General features: G+C 37.4%; 1 protein-coding gene across 2 annotated transcripts in view; it reads left to right on the top strand.

The window, feature by feature from the left end:
* Positions 1–14437, top strand: part of LOC101847707 (dnaJ homolog subfamily C member 13) — a 336952-nt gene that overhangs the window by 155366 nt on the left and 167149 nt on the right. For both annotated transcript variants that reach the window (XM_005092779.3, XM_005092778.3), the window contains exons 26-28: positions 2289–2453; positions 5117–5221; positions 9879–10081. In XM_005092779.3, coding sequence (XP_005092836.1) covers positions 2289–2453; positions 5117–5221; positions 9879–10081 — 473 coding nt within the window. The remainder of the gene's footprint in view (positions 1–2288; positions 2454–5116; positions 5222–9878; positions 10082–14437) is intronic.

Here is a 14437-nt window from a genome sequence, read left to right as displayed (position 1 = left end):
CCCATATCCCAGGCAGTGCTACTGACTGAAATGTCTTTAGGTCATTCCCAAAGGGGGGATATTAACATGTTAACCCCTTCAACGTGGCAGGTAAATAGACCCCTGTGCCGGGGGAAATCCCACGAACCAATGCTGCTCAGGATGACCCCACTCTACCTCCCATAACTTTTTTATTTATGATTATTTTCTCATGAATTTCTGCGTGTACATTCTACATTGTACCATATTACTGTTGATATAATTTTGGGGAGATTTTATTTAGATATAGATGGAGAAAAGTTGGAGTTAGTAACATGATCCCAAAAGCAACACCACCGAACAACATAAAACAATGCACATTTCAGTAATGATTAACTGAGGCAAAAAAAAAAAGGGGAAATGCACTTTATGAGTGTCTGCAGGTAAAGAGGAAGTGACAAGAGGCTTTTCCGACCTTATACAACGCTCCTACCATCCATACATATACATGTAAGCCCATCTGTATTTACGGTCAATAAATCATTTTTGTGCGGTAGATGTGTTGGTTTAGATCTAGATCTAATCTTCTCTTTGAGCTAAAATCTGAATCTGACGCTTTCAAATCAAATTTGGGGGGGGGAGGTGAAATGGTGGTAAACATAATGGGAAGGTATCTCAATAATAATTACAAGATTTTAGCAGTAACTTCTGTTATAATTGGTATCAACACTACCTCTGTCATAGTCCCGTAAATTCCACGGGCCACAGGCACAGCGCTACACGGTTCAGGCTCGTAAATTCTACAGGCACAGCAGCGAAGAGGTTAACATGTTCTTATGCATAGTAGAATTGTAAATGGGCTGATTTATCAATGTAATGCCTATGCTGTGCTGGAACAACTTAGGGGGAACTGTTGCTTTTACTTTCCTCATCCTTACTATCGTCATTTTTCCTTTACTTCTTTTGTATGTTTGTCACTCTCTTGTGAACTGTTATTTTCGGGGTGTCTTGATAGCCGAAGCAGACTTTGTGCTGTTGAGGTTAGAGAGGTTTCGACTTCTCTGTTGACATTCCACCTCTTAGCGCTCATATGACCTTATGCCATTGCGAGCGCCGTAAAACCTTACTAAAACAAACAAAACTTCTGAAATTTGATATTTTCTTGCTTTTTTACCATCTAGAACTGGAATTTTGACAAAATATTTCTTGAGCACCTACAGCCGATACCATGGAATTAAAAAATTTCAAAATATTAGGCTTGTGACATATTACAGCTGACTGACGTAATGCTGCTTCCAACTTGTATCTTGGTTTACTCACTGGCTGCCCCTGCCACATATGTTGAGGTCAAATTTTGTTCTAACTGCCAACATTTGGCATAGCCTCAGTGGTTTCCCAGTTCAGAATGTATTTCAGCATGTTATTACCATAGCTATATTTGTGATTCTATGTCTGTTACATCGCCGTGCTTTTAAAAATATTCATGAAATGGCGGGTACTCTGGAAAAAGCAAAGACAAATATGACTGATAGGCTGTAAGTTAAAATTTTTCAGAGGGTTTGTGCTTTCCTCTCAAGTGCATTGTCTTGCACTACACTAAGGTATCGAATAAGCGTTGCCCCCAGTAGTGTCCATTTTTTTTTTTAGCACCCCCCACTCCTTGTTCCATACGCCCTGTTTATTATTTTCCAGCTTGCCATGATCGACGATCATGTGCAACATAGATATCTGAATGAAACTTCTTTTTTTTCTATTGTAAATGGCAAATTACCCTCGGTATTCGGACCGGGTTGGCTTCCTCAATTTTCTGTGCATTTTAAAAACTTTTGTACTTTGGTTTATATTTTTTAATGAAACTGGTTTGTTCCTAAATGGGAAAAGTTGTCGCATCACTAAAATTTCATGATCTCTTGTTCTTTTTATTCACTGAAAGAGAAATGAAACAGATTTGTTCCTACTAGTACAGGGGTATGAGGTTGAATGTGCCACACACATCCTTTTTATTCCACACCCCCCACCCCCATTTTTCAACCAATTCTGGCAATATGATGGATAATAGAATATAAGTGCAAATAAACATTAGTGTTCATATCTGCTTTAGATAATACAAAGCTGTGTTTCTTTATTATAAGCATGTACCTTATTTATTTTGGACCCCCTGTCTCCCCCCGCCCCTTTTATTCATACCTTAGAGTATACAGCCGAACCTGCATGTGTAGAGCTTTTCTTTTATTCTCACTGTTTAAATAGTGAATGACCCCAGATTGTATTAGTGGGAACTAAGGGGATAAAAGAGAAATGAAAAAGCCATCAATTTTTTGTGGTGACAGTGCACTGACCGGCTGGAGCGTGACCGTCTGATCATCTTCTTGAATCGACTGATTCTGCACCAGCGGAATGTGAAGGAGATCATGGATGCCAATGGGGTCAAGACGCTTGTGGACCTACTGACCCTGGCACACTTACACACTACCAGAGCTGTTGTGCCTCTGCAGGTATGAACCTATTTCTCTTTGTAACAATTTTCTTCTTTCTTCATTTGTTTGAGAGAGAACTGTCCATCCAAAATTGCATGTTTTACTGATTATGTGCATGATTATTTGTCTGGAGTCAACCATATGTAAATTTTTCCCATTTGGTATTTGAAATCAGAATGCTTTGGGGGTGCAATTGATAGTACTCCCCTCCCCCCCCCCCCCCCCCCTTCTCATTTCATTCTGTCTTGCTTTTTCCAGAGGTTCTCTTTGTCTAGAGGTTACGGTGTTGGCCTCTCATTCAATAGGTCCCCTGTTTGAGACCTGACAGCAATGGAAAATTTTCATCTTAAAATTTTTCTCCTTCCATCTCCTTTCCTGCTTTCTATCCATGTTCTTTTGTCTGATTTTTTCTCCATTTTCTCCCCCTCGTCCTCTGGGCTCCTGGCTCTTTCTGCAGCCTTTCTGCTGCTACTTTTTGGCTCCTTCTTACTGCTGTCTTTCAGCCACACCCCTTGATCGTATGATAGGTTAGATCTAACGCCTAGCTTTCTCGGATATGGGTGAAAAATCTTGGAGGTCTCCTGTGCAAGTTGTGCTCTTTAAAGATCCCTTGGTGGTTTTAAAATTTGAATGAGAGTAGGCTTCGGCCGCCACCCTGGCAAAATTCAATTATGACTTTAATGCAGTTGCGAACGCCATAAAACACTTACCAGAACCAAAAATACAAATTGCTTTTTCCATGCACTTTATGACCGTCGTCACTTATTTTTATACAGCACTCAGAGTTTATGTATTTATGTTCAGTTCCTCCTGTATTGAGGACTAGTGAAACAATTTTTCTTTTTTGAAAGTAAATTTTGTACATTTTCTTTATATTAAGTGTCATATATAGCACTATTTTAATGGGTTACGAAGATTCCATTAAGATTCTCTTTCAATTGTTATTAGACAATCAGTCTTGCCTCAGGTATGTTCTACTGATGACTTAGTCCACTGCCATACCAATTCTTTTTTTTGTCAGTCATGACTAAGCATTTGACACATCTTGACACCTGTTTTTGACCACACCTGTTTTTGGCCAGACCTGTAGAAATGCTGAGCCCTCCGGAACTTTGATTAATGTTTGGGATTCTACACCAAGTGCCTTATCTCCTTGGGGGTCAGGGGGTCAGCAGGCTGAAACAGCTTTGTCTGGGCTGGTTCAGTTTTTGGTAATTTTCAACATAAACTAAGAAGTGTAGCAAGGTATACGTAGTAATGATCCTTTTTCTCATCAGCATGTTGGAATATTTTGTTATACGCTCTTGAAGTCAGTCATGTTGGAAGGTGAGAAGAAAATTAAATATCAAAAAATGTCTCAACAAACATTTTTCAACTCTGGCAATATAGATAATAGAATATAAGTGTAAATAAACATTAGTGTTCATATCTGCTCTAGACAATAGAAACTGTGTTTCTTTATAAGCATGCACCTTGTATACAAAATTTGACTGTCATCCTTCTTGATACACTGTGGTTCCTTCTATATAAATTGATAAAGCCCGAAACAATCTGTTTTTCTGCATATTTAAATTTTTTTGAAAAAAAGTATTTTGTTTCTCCTGTAAAATTTGTCTTTATGCACATAGGTGGTTGAAATATATAGCTTATGTTCACCAAGTAGTAGCACTACGCATCTCAAACACAATGTTGTCTGTGCCTATGAGACTGCAATGTAGTCAAATATATAACTAACAAATACAATCGTGTGACTTCTTAAAAAAACTTCAAGTACCCATAAACAGTTGGACAAACTGAGGAAAACAGGGTAGAGTACTGCACTTGAAGATGAAACCTCTGAATCAACAGAGCTGGCACCCGATCTCACAACTTTTTCCTCTACAAGGTAGTGTGGGGTCAGGCTTGCTAATTCAGCCTCTGCGAGTAACGAATGGTTCCCTGGTAATACTCGCAAATGAAAGGATGGATAATGAACTGTCAGCTTGTGAAAATGCGTTTGTTGCATCTCTGGCATTTAGTGAGTGGGCAGACAGGCTGACGGACAGACTCCTTGTATAGCATACTACTACTACTTTGTCGTGTACTAATCTTTGTTATGAAGAGAGAGATACATTAAGGCAAGTGTGACACAACGCGTATTCCAATATATACCCCCCCCCACATACTGTGCTCTCATCATAGTGGTTCAACGTAGTAGCTTAGTGCCGATCGTGGAGGGTATTTTTATCCCAAGACGTTGCGGTTTTAAAAAATTTTTACTTTGGTGACAAATTAGAATGCTCACAGTGCAGCTCACAAAGGCAGTGAAAGGTAACACTCACAGTCAACTTACAGTGCTACGCCTCTAGCCTCTCACTTCCAGTGGCTCTGCTAGGGCTTGAAACAAATTGCAAACAATAGGTTCAGTATTTTGTCTGCTAGAATTCATTTTTTCCCTGCCCACGCCCAATGAGTGAATGTAATTGTGCAGCAGAACCAAAAAACGAATTGTCTTGAAGTTTGTAGTCTATCTGCATGGCCATCTATTACTTGCTTGCTGTGACTGTGTTCGTGAGTAACAAACCCGCTCGTCAGTTCACCCAAACACAACTACAAATCCAATGTCATACTGCTTTACTAGGATGCTCTTGGGCTTTGTGTTACTGTCTCAATGTCACTATGGTCATCTATTTTCTCCCCAGACCAATGTGATCGAGGCTTCTCCTGACATGCAGAGAGACAGTGAGAAAGAGTGGTACTTTGGGAACAAAGAGAAGGAACGTCTTGGACCTTTCAGTTTTGAAGAGGTGGGAGTTTTGTCAGGAACAGTTTAATGTATTTTGTCTCGAATAAATTAAAACCAAAGTATTCTACTTCTATTATTATTATTATTATTATTATTATTATTATTATTATTATTATATGTGTGTGTACCTGGTGAAAGGTACCGGATGACGCATTTTGAGGCACTACATTTTATTTCCATTTCTGGTACAAAAAATTGTTTTTGAACAATTTGCCTCTTGAATTTTTTTAGATAGTAGTTTAAGTACTTTGTTAGATCTGGTTAATATTGTTGGGTAGGATGCAGAAGCAATGTTTTGAATAAAATGGCTTTTAGTTTCCCTTTTACATCTGGATTGAGTTCTATTCCGAATGAATTTTGATCTATCGGCCAAATGTTTTTTTTTCTCCAAAACCCTTTTAACTTTAAAAAGCTGTTTTTGACAATTAAAAAGTCTTTGTGGCTTTCCTTTGCTCATTAATTATAATGGGACACAAATGAGCAAAATGTCCCATCAACGGTTGGTTGACGGGTACTCTGACGTGGTTTGCTTCTTCTTTCTTTCAAACATCTTTCGTCGTTATCTCTCTTCCTTCTTTTTGTGTTTGTTTTTCTCTTGTAACACCCCTAAACCCCTAATCTCCAGCTCTTACATGACTTGATTGTGTTGCAAGTGTGGTAAAATGCTTACTAAAGCCTTTCATTTTTACTGTTTTGATACTTTCATGCACAGTTCACAGCTTGAGAAATCTGACATAAATTTTGGTATGCAGTTTAATGGGGTTGTTTTTATGAATGAGTCGTAGAAGCCTTCCACAAAGTAGACTAAAAAAATGTTGTCATGCAATTTTCGTCATTACATTACTGTTAAGCAGTTGCGAACCGAATGGGAGATGGTCGTATAGAGCAGAGGAGAACCCTGGTGATACAGGTGCTTCAATAAATACTGCATGTCCTCAAAGAAGGGATCATCTTGGCAAAGGGAAGTGCCATAAATCATACCAAAGCCCCCTCTTCTTTGTGGGTTGTCAATGGATGATGAAAGGCTAGCAGAGAAAACTACACAAACTGGCAGCAGGCAATGGGAAACCACTGCTGTAATCTGATAAACAAATATAATAGCGTTAACATGATCCAGCTATGAACTAATGAAAGAGAGAAGGCAGACAAAATCAAATGTGGACATGAAGCGAAAGAAGCATGGATAAATGATCACTGTCAACAAATAGAGAGAAGTCAAAACAAAGATAGCAAATACAGGGTGATCCAAAAAAAACCCCAAAACAGTACAACTTTTTTTCTAAATATCTCGCACAAAATTTGTACTAGAATGTTGGAATTTGGAACAGATATAATTCATTCAAAAGGAATTTGTTTGACATAAAATTCACAAAGAAGAAACTTACTTTTGAAAATGGAAATGGCATTTACACAAACCACCAATAATTGCAAAATTTAAAATTTAAAAGATCATGAGATGATTTGTTCGTATTTTCCTTTCATTTTACTCTTTAAATCTAATCTTTCCATCCCTGTAACCTTTAACAGTGTTTCTTTTCTCCTGCAGAGTTAAAAAATATTGTTTAAATTATGAAATTCCGAGAACTGATTGTTTATATGTCCTCATTTGGTCTCGACCCATTTTAATGCGTCGTTCGCAATGTTCAGTGGTGTCAAACACAAGGATCCACTCAACCATGAGTACTCGAAGTCACACACCTGGTACACCTCACAGTATGGAGCTGTTTCTAGATACAATGTAAGGGAGAAGGGGGTGAGGTTGCCCAGATAGACAGCATTTGTGGAGTTGATATAACCTGAAAGGTGAATATGGGCTTTGCGAAGGAACAAAATGTTATAGAAGAAATGTTCACGCTTTTCAAAACAATCGAGGTATCATGATCACATTGCTGTCCTCTGATAGCTTCGCATACGGGAAAATGGTACAGTCGTAGATGAAGATCTGCCCTGATAATGTGGACCGTTGAGATGTAGGAAAGTCATTGCTGCAGACATTGTCTATGGACAGACGTCTCATAGGGCTCATCTACTGAATTTTGCACCCTGGTGACGTTTAAAGGGGTGCGAACAGTGCATGTTTGACCTGAAGTGGTCGTTTTGTCTGGGAATTTTTAGTTCTGATTCTCTACAGGTCCTAACTGATGGCATTTGCACCCTCGACATCAAAAAAGGCCTTAATGGCTCTTAACATTATTTCCGTACCTTGGGCTAAACTTACGAAATGAGTTGGTGGTGAGGAATTTTTCAATACAAAGAGCTATCTGCTTTTTACTTATCTTAACCATGATCTCAGCAGGCTAAGGAAACTTGAGAAAAACTATCTGCAAACTTCTGTTGGCCTGTTAGACTACTGTAGTTTGCAATATTATTTATATGGCACTATCGCTGGGATTTTTAGTGGTATGCCTAATGCGAACTAGTGCGCCATGCTCAGCTGAAAATCGGTTGTTTTTTTGCACACTATGTAGAGCAAAACTATTCTGTGGATTTATCTAAAAGGAATATCAGACAAATTCATAGGCTTCCAAATGTGTACAAATTTGAAATGCAAAACTTCTTTGTAGAGGAAAATATTAACCAAAAAAGTTGTAGTTTTTATTGGATCACCCTGTACATTCATTCCAGAATCAAAGAAGTAAGTGGGATGAAAGAATGCTCAAATACAGAGTGCATAAGATCAAAAGGAAGAGATATTTTAATGGAAAAAGTGGATATCTTTGACAGATGGTCAGAAGACAAAAGAATTTTCAAAGACAATAGAGGAGAAAAACTGGTAATAGAGAAATAAATAAATGGTCCACCAATACTGAAAGCAGAAGTACAAGCTGCCATAAAAAAACAACGAAACCAGGAAAAGCCACAGGCCAGAAAATATCACAGTTGAAGTGATTGTCATTCTAGAAAAACAAGGCACTGAAAAAACAAAGCTCTTTAATTCTATCTATAACAGTGGTGATGTTCTAGAAGATGTGATAAAATCAGTTTTTATAGCTTTTCCTAAATCACCAGTTGCTTGAACTAATTGGAAGAATGAGAAAAAGTCAAAGACTAGAAATATCTAAAACACAATTTGTCTTTGGTCCTGACAAGAGCACAAGAAATGCTATATTCATCATAACAATGTTAATGTGGGCCGCTCACTGAAAAATAAAATAATTAGGAAAAGACAAATGCAGTTTCTGGGACACTTAAATAGACATAAAGGCTTTGAACATCTAGCTCTCACTGGCAAAATTGAAGGCAAACGAGGCTGGAGTAGACCCAGAGCAACCTACCTGGAGAGCCAAACAGATGGGTGATGGGGAAAGATCAGGATAATGTAGCTTTCTTGAGAACGTCAGAGCAAGGGAATAAATGGAGAACCATGATCACCAATGTCTGTCACAGATCTTTTACTTCGAGGTGGTGAACGTGACTTTTTAAGAAAAAAAAACATCTTCAAAAATACATTTTCAGTGTAAATTTCACAAATCCTTGAAAATATCAGTAGATAAATGGCTAAAAAAAACTATTGTTTGAAGGAACTCGCAGTTGACCTTAATTGTAGTGTAACTCAGTTCAAGAATATGTGTCTTTTGATACTTTTCTCCAGGCATGCAAGCATATTCATTCCAAAGTCTTTTTTATTTTCATTGTCATTGATTTATTATATTTTACTTTCATTTTTGTTCCTGAATTTGAATTTTTAAAATTACTTTTACAAACCTCTGTAAGTGGGTGGCAGGTAGTTGATTTATTATATTTTACTTTCATTTTTGTTCCTGAATTTGAATTTTTTAAATTACTTTTACAAACCTCTGTAAGTGGGTGGCAGGTAGTTGGTGTTGCTATTTCTTTTTACCTTTCTCTTCATGGGTGATTACAAATGAATGATGAGTTAGCACCTGGTACAGTTTGCTTCTTCTTCTTTACCATATGACTTTTTGCCAAGTTGTTTTCTGGGGAAATGTGGTCATCAGCATACTGACTCTCATAAACAGCAATCTATCTAAAGCTTTGTGGTGCACACTTTGTTGTACCACATTGTCCTGCTTTTTTTTTATAGTTGCTGTTCTCTTATTCTATGCTTTGATTTTTAAGTGACTTACTGTATTGTGTTCCTAGTGATGTAATGTACATATTCAACTAAAAACCTTTTATTTATTTCTCCATGATCTGTTTTGTGAATCTTCGAGTGTATGGTGGGCTCTCTAGAATTGTCGGTTACTTTTATTTGTATTCTCTGCTACTCTCGTCCTATCAGGTTCCTGAAAAATTGTTTGTTTGTATTATATGTTTTAGTAAACTACACCAGGGCAATGATGATAACAGCTCTTGACCCTTCACATCAGCATACACAAAGCATCGACTTAATGTTCTAACCACATTTTTAGGAAAAGTTCTGTTGCAAGCTGGCTCAATTCTGACTACTCATACAATAATTTATATGATCTTTTTATGAATTTAAGATGGAAACTTTAAGGTAAATAAAATAAATTAACGAGATCCCTTATTGACCAGAATTTTGAAAATCACTCCTTGCTGGTCAACATGATTGTGTTAATATCCTTTAATATGTCAGCTGATTAGACAGACTGAACTTACTATTTTTGAATATTGTTTCTAAAGACATACAGGATGCATGAGAAACCTTCAATGTATTGATGAATGTGCCACAGATGAAAGCTTTTTATGAAGAAGGCACACTTCATGCCAAGACACGATGCTGGGCCCAAGGTATGGATGGTTGGCGGCCTATGCAGTTAGTGCCACAGCTAAAATGGACTCTGCTGGCTACTGGTCAAGCTGCAATGAATGAGACAGACATGGCAACACTCATACTCAACATGCTCATCAGGATGGCTGAGTACTATCCTAGCAGGTTGGATTTGTGTCATGGGATACTTTTATAAAGCTTCCTAACAGTTTTTTGTACTCTCTTGCTGAGGGTTTTGTGCATTCAGTAAAGATTTCCACTTTCATATACACCTTCACGATCACATTACCATCATTTGATAATCTTTTTATTGTTATCTTCTTCATCAACTTCTTTTTCAAAAGGTCCACATCGCAAGTTAATGAATAACAAAACTCCATAGTATCTAAAGCCCCCGGGGCAGTGCCACTGACTGTAGTGTCTTTAGGCCATTCCCAAAGGAGGGACATTTCTCGTTCAAGCACAGTAGAATTGTAAATGGGCTGATTCATGTCACGCTCATAGCTGTGCCTGATCTACAACAGGGAACTGCTGCTTTTTCTTTCCTGATCTTTACAATTGTCATTTTCCTCTACTTCTTTTGTATGTTTGTCACTCTCTTGTGACCTGCTATTTTGGGGTGCCTTGATAGTCGAAGCAGACCTTATGCTGTTGAAGCTAGAGAGGTGAGCTGTCTAAGTCTGATTCCCTGTAAAGACTTCTCTGTTGACACCCACCCCTTGGCGCTCATATAACCTTATGCAGTTGCGAGCGCCGTAAAACCCTCTACTATGAAAAAAAAAATAGTATCTAAGACTATTTTCCTGCGCTTGAGCGTACCTGGTATGCCCTAATAATTAGACGCTGTGTTGTACCCAAACATGGTATGCTCTTGAAAACCCATGTTTTATTTTGTTCATATCTTCATTTCTACTCTGTTTTAAATTAAGGGAGTTGTATCGTTGTCTTCATTGTTGTCTTGCGGATGCCATCATGTCTATTTTTAGGCTTCTATATATGGGAATCGCCAGTGAAGGTGTCTTTAACTTATAACAAAAAGAGATGTGTAGTGTTTGGGGGGCAAAAGACAAAGCCAGCCTGTTAGAGTGTGCCTTTTTGGCGGAAAATGGATTTGTGCGTCGTAACTGTGTTGTGATATTGGGTTTCTATTATATATTTGTGGTGGCCGAATTTTGCTATTCAAAAGACGTTTTAATGGCTTCATCGATCAACATGCGGTTTTCGCCAAAATTTTTTAAACAATATTCTCCAGATCATGACGCCTTTGGTTTTTTCAGTTTTGATACAGTTTTGCTGCAAAAAGCTAAATTTCTTTATTTCGCCGGTCGCTTTTTGTAGGCCCACGCTTCTGTCTCTGTAATTTTAGAAAACCCGGAAGTGATATTTCGGGAGGCACATTTTGTTTTGAGAGTATAGATCTAGATCTAGACCTTCTTAGGCCAATGACTTTCAGTTGATGTTAATGCACCGATCATTCCTTTCATCGAAAGGGGTCCCAGCTAGTTTTTATATAAAAGACCTGACTGTCTCGTCAAACCACTTTGAGAATGTTTCTGTAGTATGGATGAAGGAGCAAGGAAGTTATTTCAAGAAAGAAAAAAAAAACTATCTTTGAATTGAACATTGATTGCTCTTTAATTTGATACTTTTCTATATCTAGGGCTTATAGTAAGCAAGATTGGCCCTTCAAAGAAGGGAACTATGTCAAACACAGCTCCTGTTTTTCTTAAATGGGGATGGGCAGGTCGTTAGCAGACAAGGGGTTATAAACCTTATTGAGTCATACACATCCTTGAGGCATCAGAGATCTTGCGGATGAGAATCTTAATGAGAGTTCCCATTGTAAAGTCAAGTAAGTTGGATGGAAGAGCTGTCAAAGAGAACACATAACTCCTTTATTGAATGAAGCTAAATTTGCTGTCAGTTGAAGCTAGAACACAGAATTCTACACTTATAGAAACGGAACTCCCTCTTTGCGATCGCTGATTCGCTGTGAGGCATTGAAACTAAAACATGGCGGCCAGTTGAGGGCACCTTTGGCTGCGCCGCACAGCGAGGCTTCGCGTTGCTATGCACGCTAATGCTAGTGGTAGGGCTTGGAAGACACCTTACATCAGTATTTTAAAACTTTCTTCGAAGAGGAAATATAGTGAAATAGTCTAGTACATTTTTATTGCCAACAATATGTCATAATTGGCAATGTTACAATATTTTTGTATTTGTATTGTTGTTTTTTGTTTTTTTTAAATGATGGGATGGGATCTAGATCTAGATAGATCTATATCTCTAGATCTACTAAAGATCTTCACAATCACAATACACTTGATAATAACACTAATTATGAAAATTAATTCTGTTGTCAAAATACCTAGATATAGTCTTGATTAGTACTAGATATACGATAAAGGGGACGCTGACAGTAACATGCTCACTACAATAATATTGTCATTAAACTTAAGGCCATCCAAAGCAAGCAAAAAAGAACAATATAAGCCTTTCCTCCAATTTACTAGAAAGTGATAAATAAATTGAGCTTATATTGAGGAAATGTATTATTTTTCACTTTAAGAATTCATCTCTTAGTTTACATCAGTAGTGTGTACAACAACATGCTTTGTTTAAAGCACGTGTGAGTCTAACAAATACAAGAGATTGGAGAATGTGTCGGTTGCACATAAAATACATAGGCCTTGTACATGGTGCCAAAAACACAAAAATGCAGAAAAGACCTCAAAATATTGGTTTACACATAAAAGCCAATAATTCAAAACAAAGTAAACAATTAGAGTGGAACTGGCATATGTTTCCTGAATATATGTTCAAAGTCATTTTCTGTGTTTTGGGAGTGTGATTTCTAATGCATGAATGATAGGCTCATTCAGATGTGATAATGAAGAAACTTGTGTCTACAGTCACAACAGAAAGAGTTCCATGGTGAGTGATCACTGGTCAAGGATTTCAGAGCTGTGTGCATTTTGAGAAAAATGTATCCCCATACCCTGGATCACATGTCGAGGGGATGGGCTTGTCCCCCTGTAATCCCGGCACACAGTAAACAAACACATATTTTGAACACGAAGAAGAAAAAATAAGTGGTCTCTTGTTACGGATCAAATTGAAGTCCTGTTTCAATTCGATTAATTGATAAAAGTGCGTATCGCAATGCGTTGGCCACCCCTGCCCTATAGGCCTATGCTATTTAATAAATACATTCGTCAGACCTGGAATCTTTAATGCCTGCACACAGTAAACAAACACACATTTTTGAACATGTATAAGAAAAAATAAGTGGTGTCTTGTTACGGATCAAATCGAAGTCCTGTTACAATTCAATTAATTGATAAAAGCGTGTATCGCAAGGCATCGGCTAACCCAGCACTATTACGCTATTTTATAAATACATTCGTCAGATCTAGAATCTTTAATTTTTAATCCCTGCACACAGTAAACAAACACACATTCATGAACACGTATAAAAAAATAAGTGGTCTCTTGTTACGGATCAAAAACAATTATGAAAGTAACATAATTAAAGTAGGACTACATGTGCTTATAAAGGCCCAAAAAGGTGTATGGATGCGGAAATTAATGTTTCGGATGAATATAATATGCTATTTCTACTACTGTAGCGTGCGGTCAAAAATTTGTCGCGCAACTTATTATCAAATATCTAGGCTACTGAACTATCGAACACCTAGATCTAGATTCTCCTACTTTTACACAATGACTTGGATCTATATCAGTTCGTCTTAACCGATGAGTATTTTTTTCAAACATTTGTACACATCTCTATAGGTTCTATATTATTCTAGAAATTTCTTTAAAGAAAATTCTTTAATAAATACTAACCCAATATAAAAAAAAAAATCCCAGTCAATGGTTTCTACAGATTTTTAAAAAGTTTGTAGCTGAAGCTAAATCTCTTTTAAAAGCAAGTCCGACCTTTTTTCTACTTCTGCTGGCGACATAAAGCTAATTATTGAACGCATGTTTTGAGAACATTAATTAGATCTAGTGAAAAAATATGTTCAGTGTAAAACAAATTTCTTGTAACAAGTTTTGCTACTAAAAATTCCGTAGGCCATATGCGTATGCTAAATGTGTGTGGGAAGCTAGAAGTGCTGTGAACAATCCCATCCATGTTACAAATTTTTTCACAGTTCTGTAGATCTTATATTTATAAACTCTCTATGTCTGCTTTTTCTGTTGTTGCACCCAAAAACACAACAATTTAAAACCTTAATTCCAATCTCTAGGTTGCACAGTGAATTCTGTAACTCAAAATTACAAACTGGGCAGTAAATATTCCACTTTTCACTCGTTTGTAAAAGCCGCTCTTGCTTTAAAAGCTATAGGGTTACTTCCGAAAACGATAAATCGTGCCCTCAAGACGCCATTGTTTTTGGTCTTCAATTCCTCACAGGTCACGTGGTACAGTTCTCGTTCTATAGGTGTAGAATTCTGTGAGCTAGAATTAATTACAAAATTTTTTTTTGGAGCCACGTGTGGCATCGGGGCCAA

This window comes from Aplysia californica, unplaced genomic scaffold, assembly GCF_000002075.1.
Source record: "Aplysia californica isolate F4 #8 unplaced genomic scaffold, AplCal3.0 scaffold00052, whole genome shotgun sequence".
NCBI lineage: Eukaryota > Metazoa > Mollusca > Gastropoda > Aplysiida > Aplysiidae > Aplysia > Aplysia californica.
The sequence above is the reverse complement of the archived record's forward strand: the minus strand, read 5'-3'. Positions and strand labels throughout refer to the sequence as shown.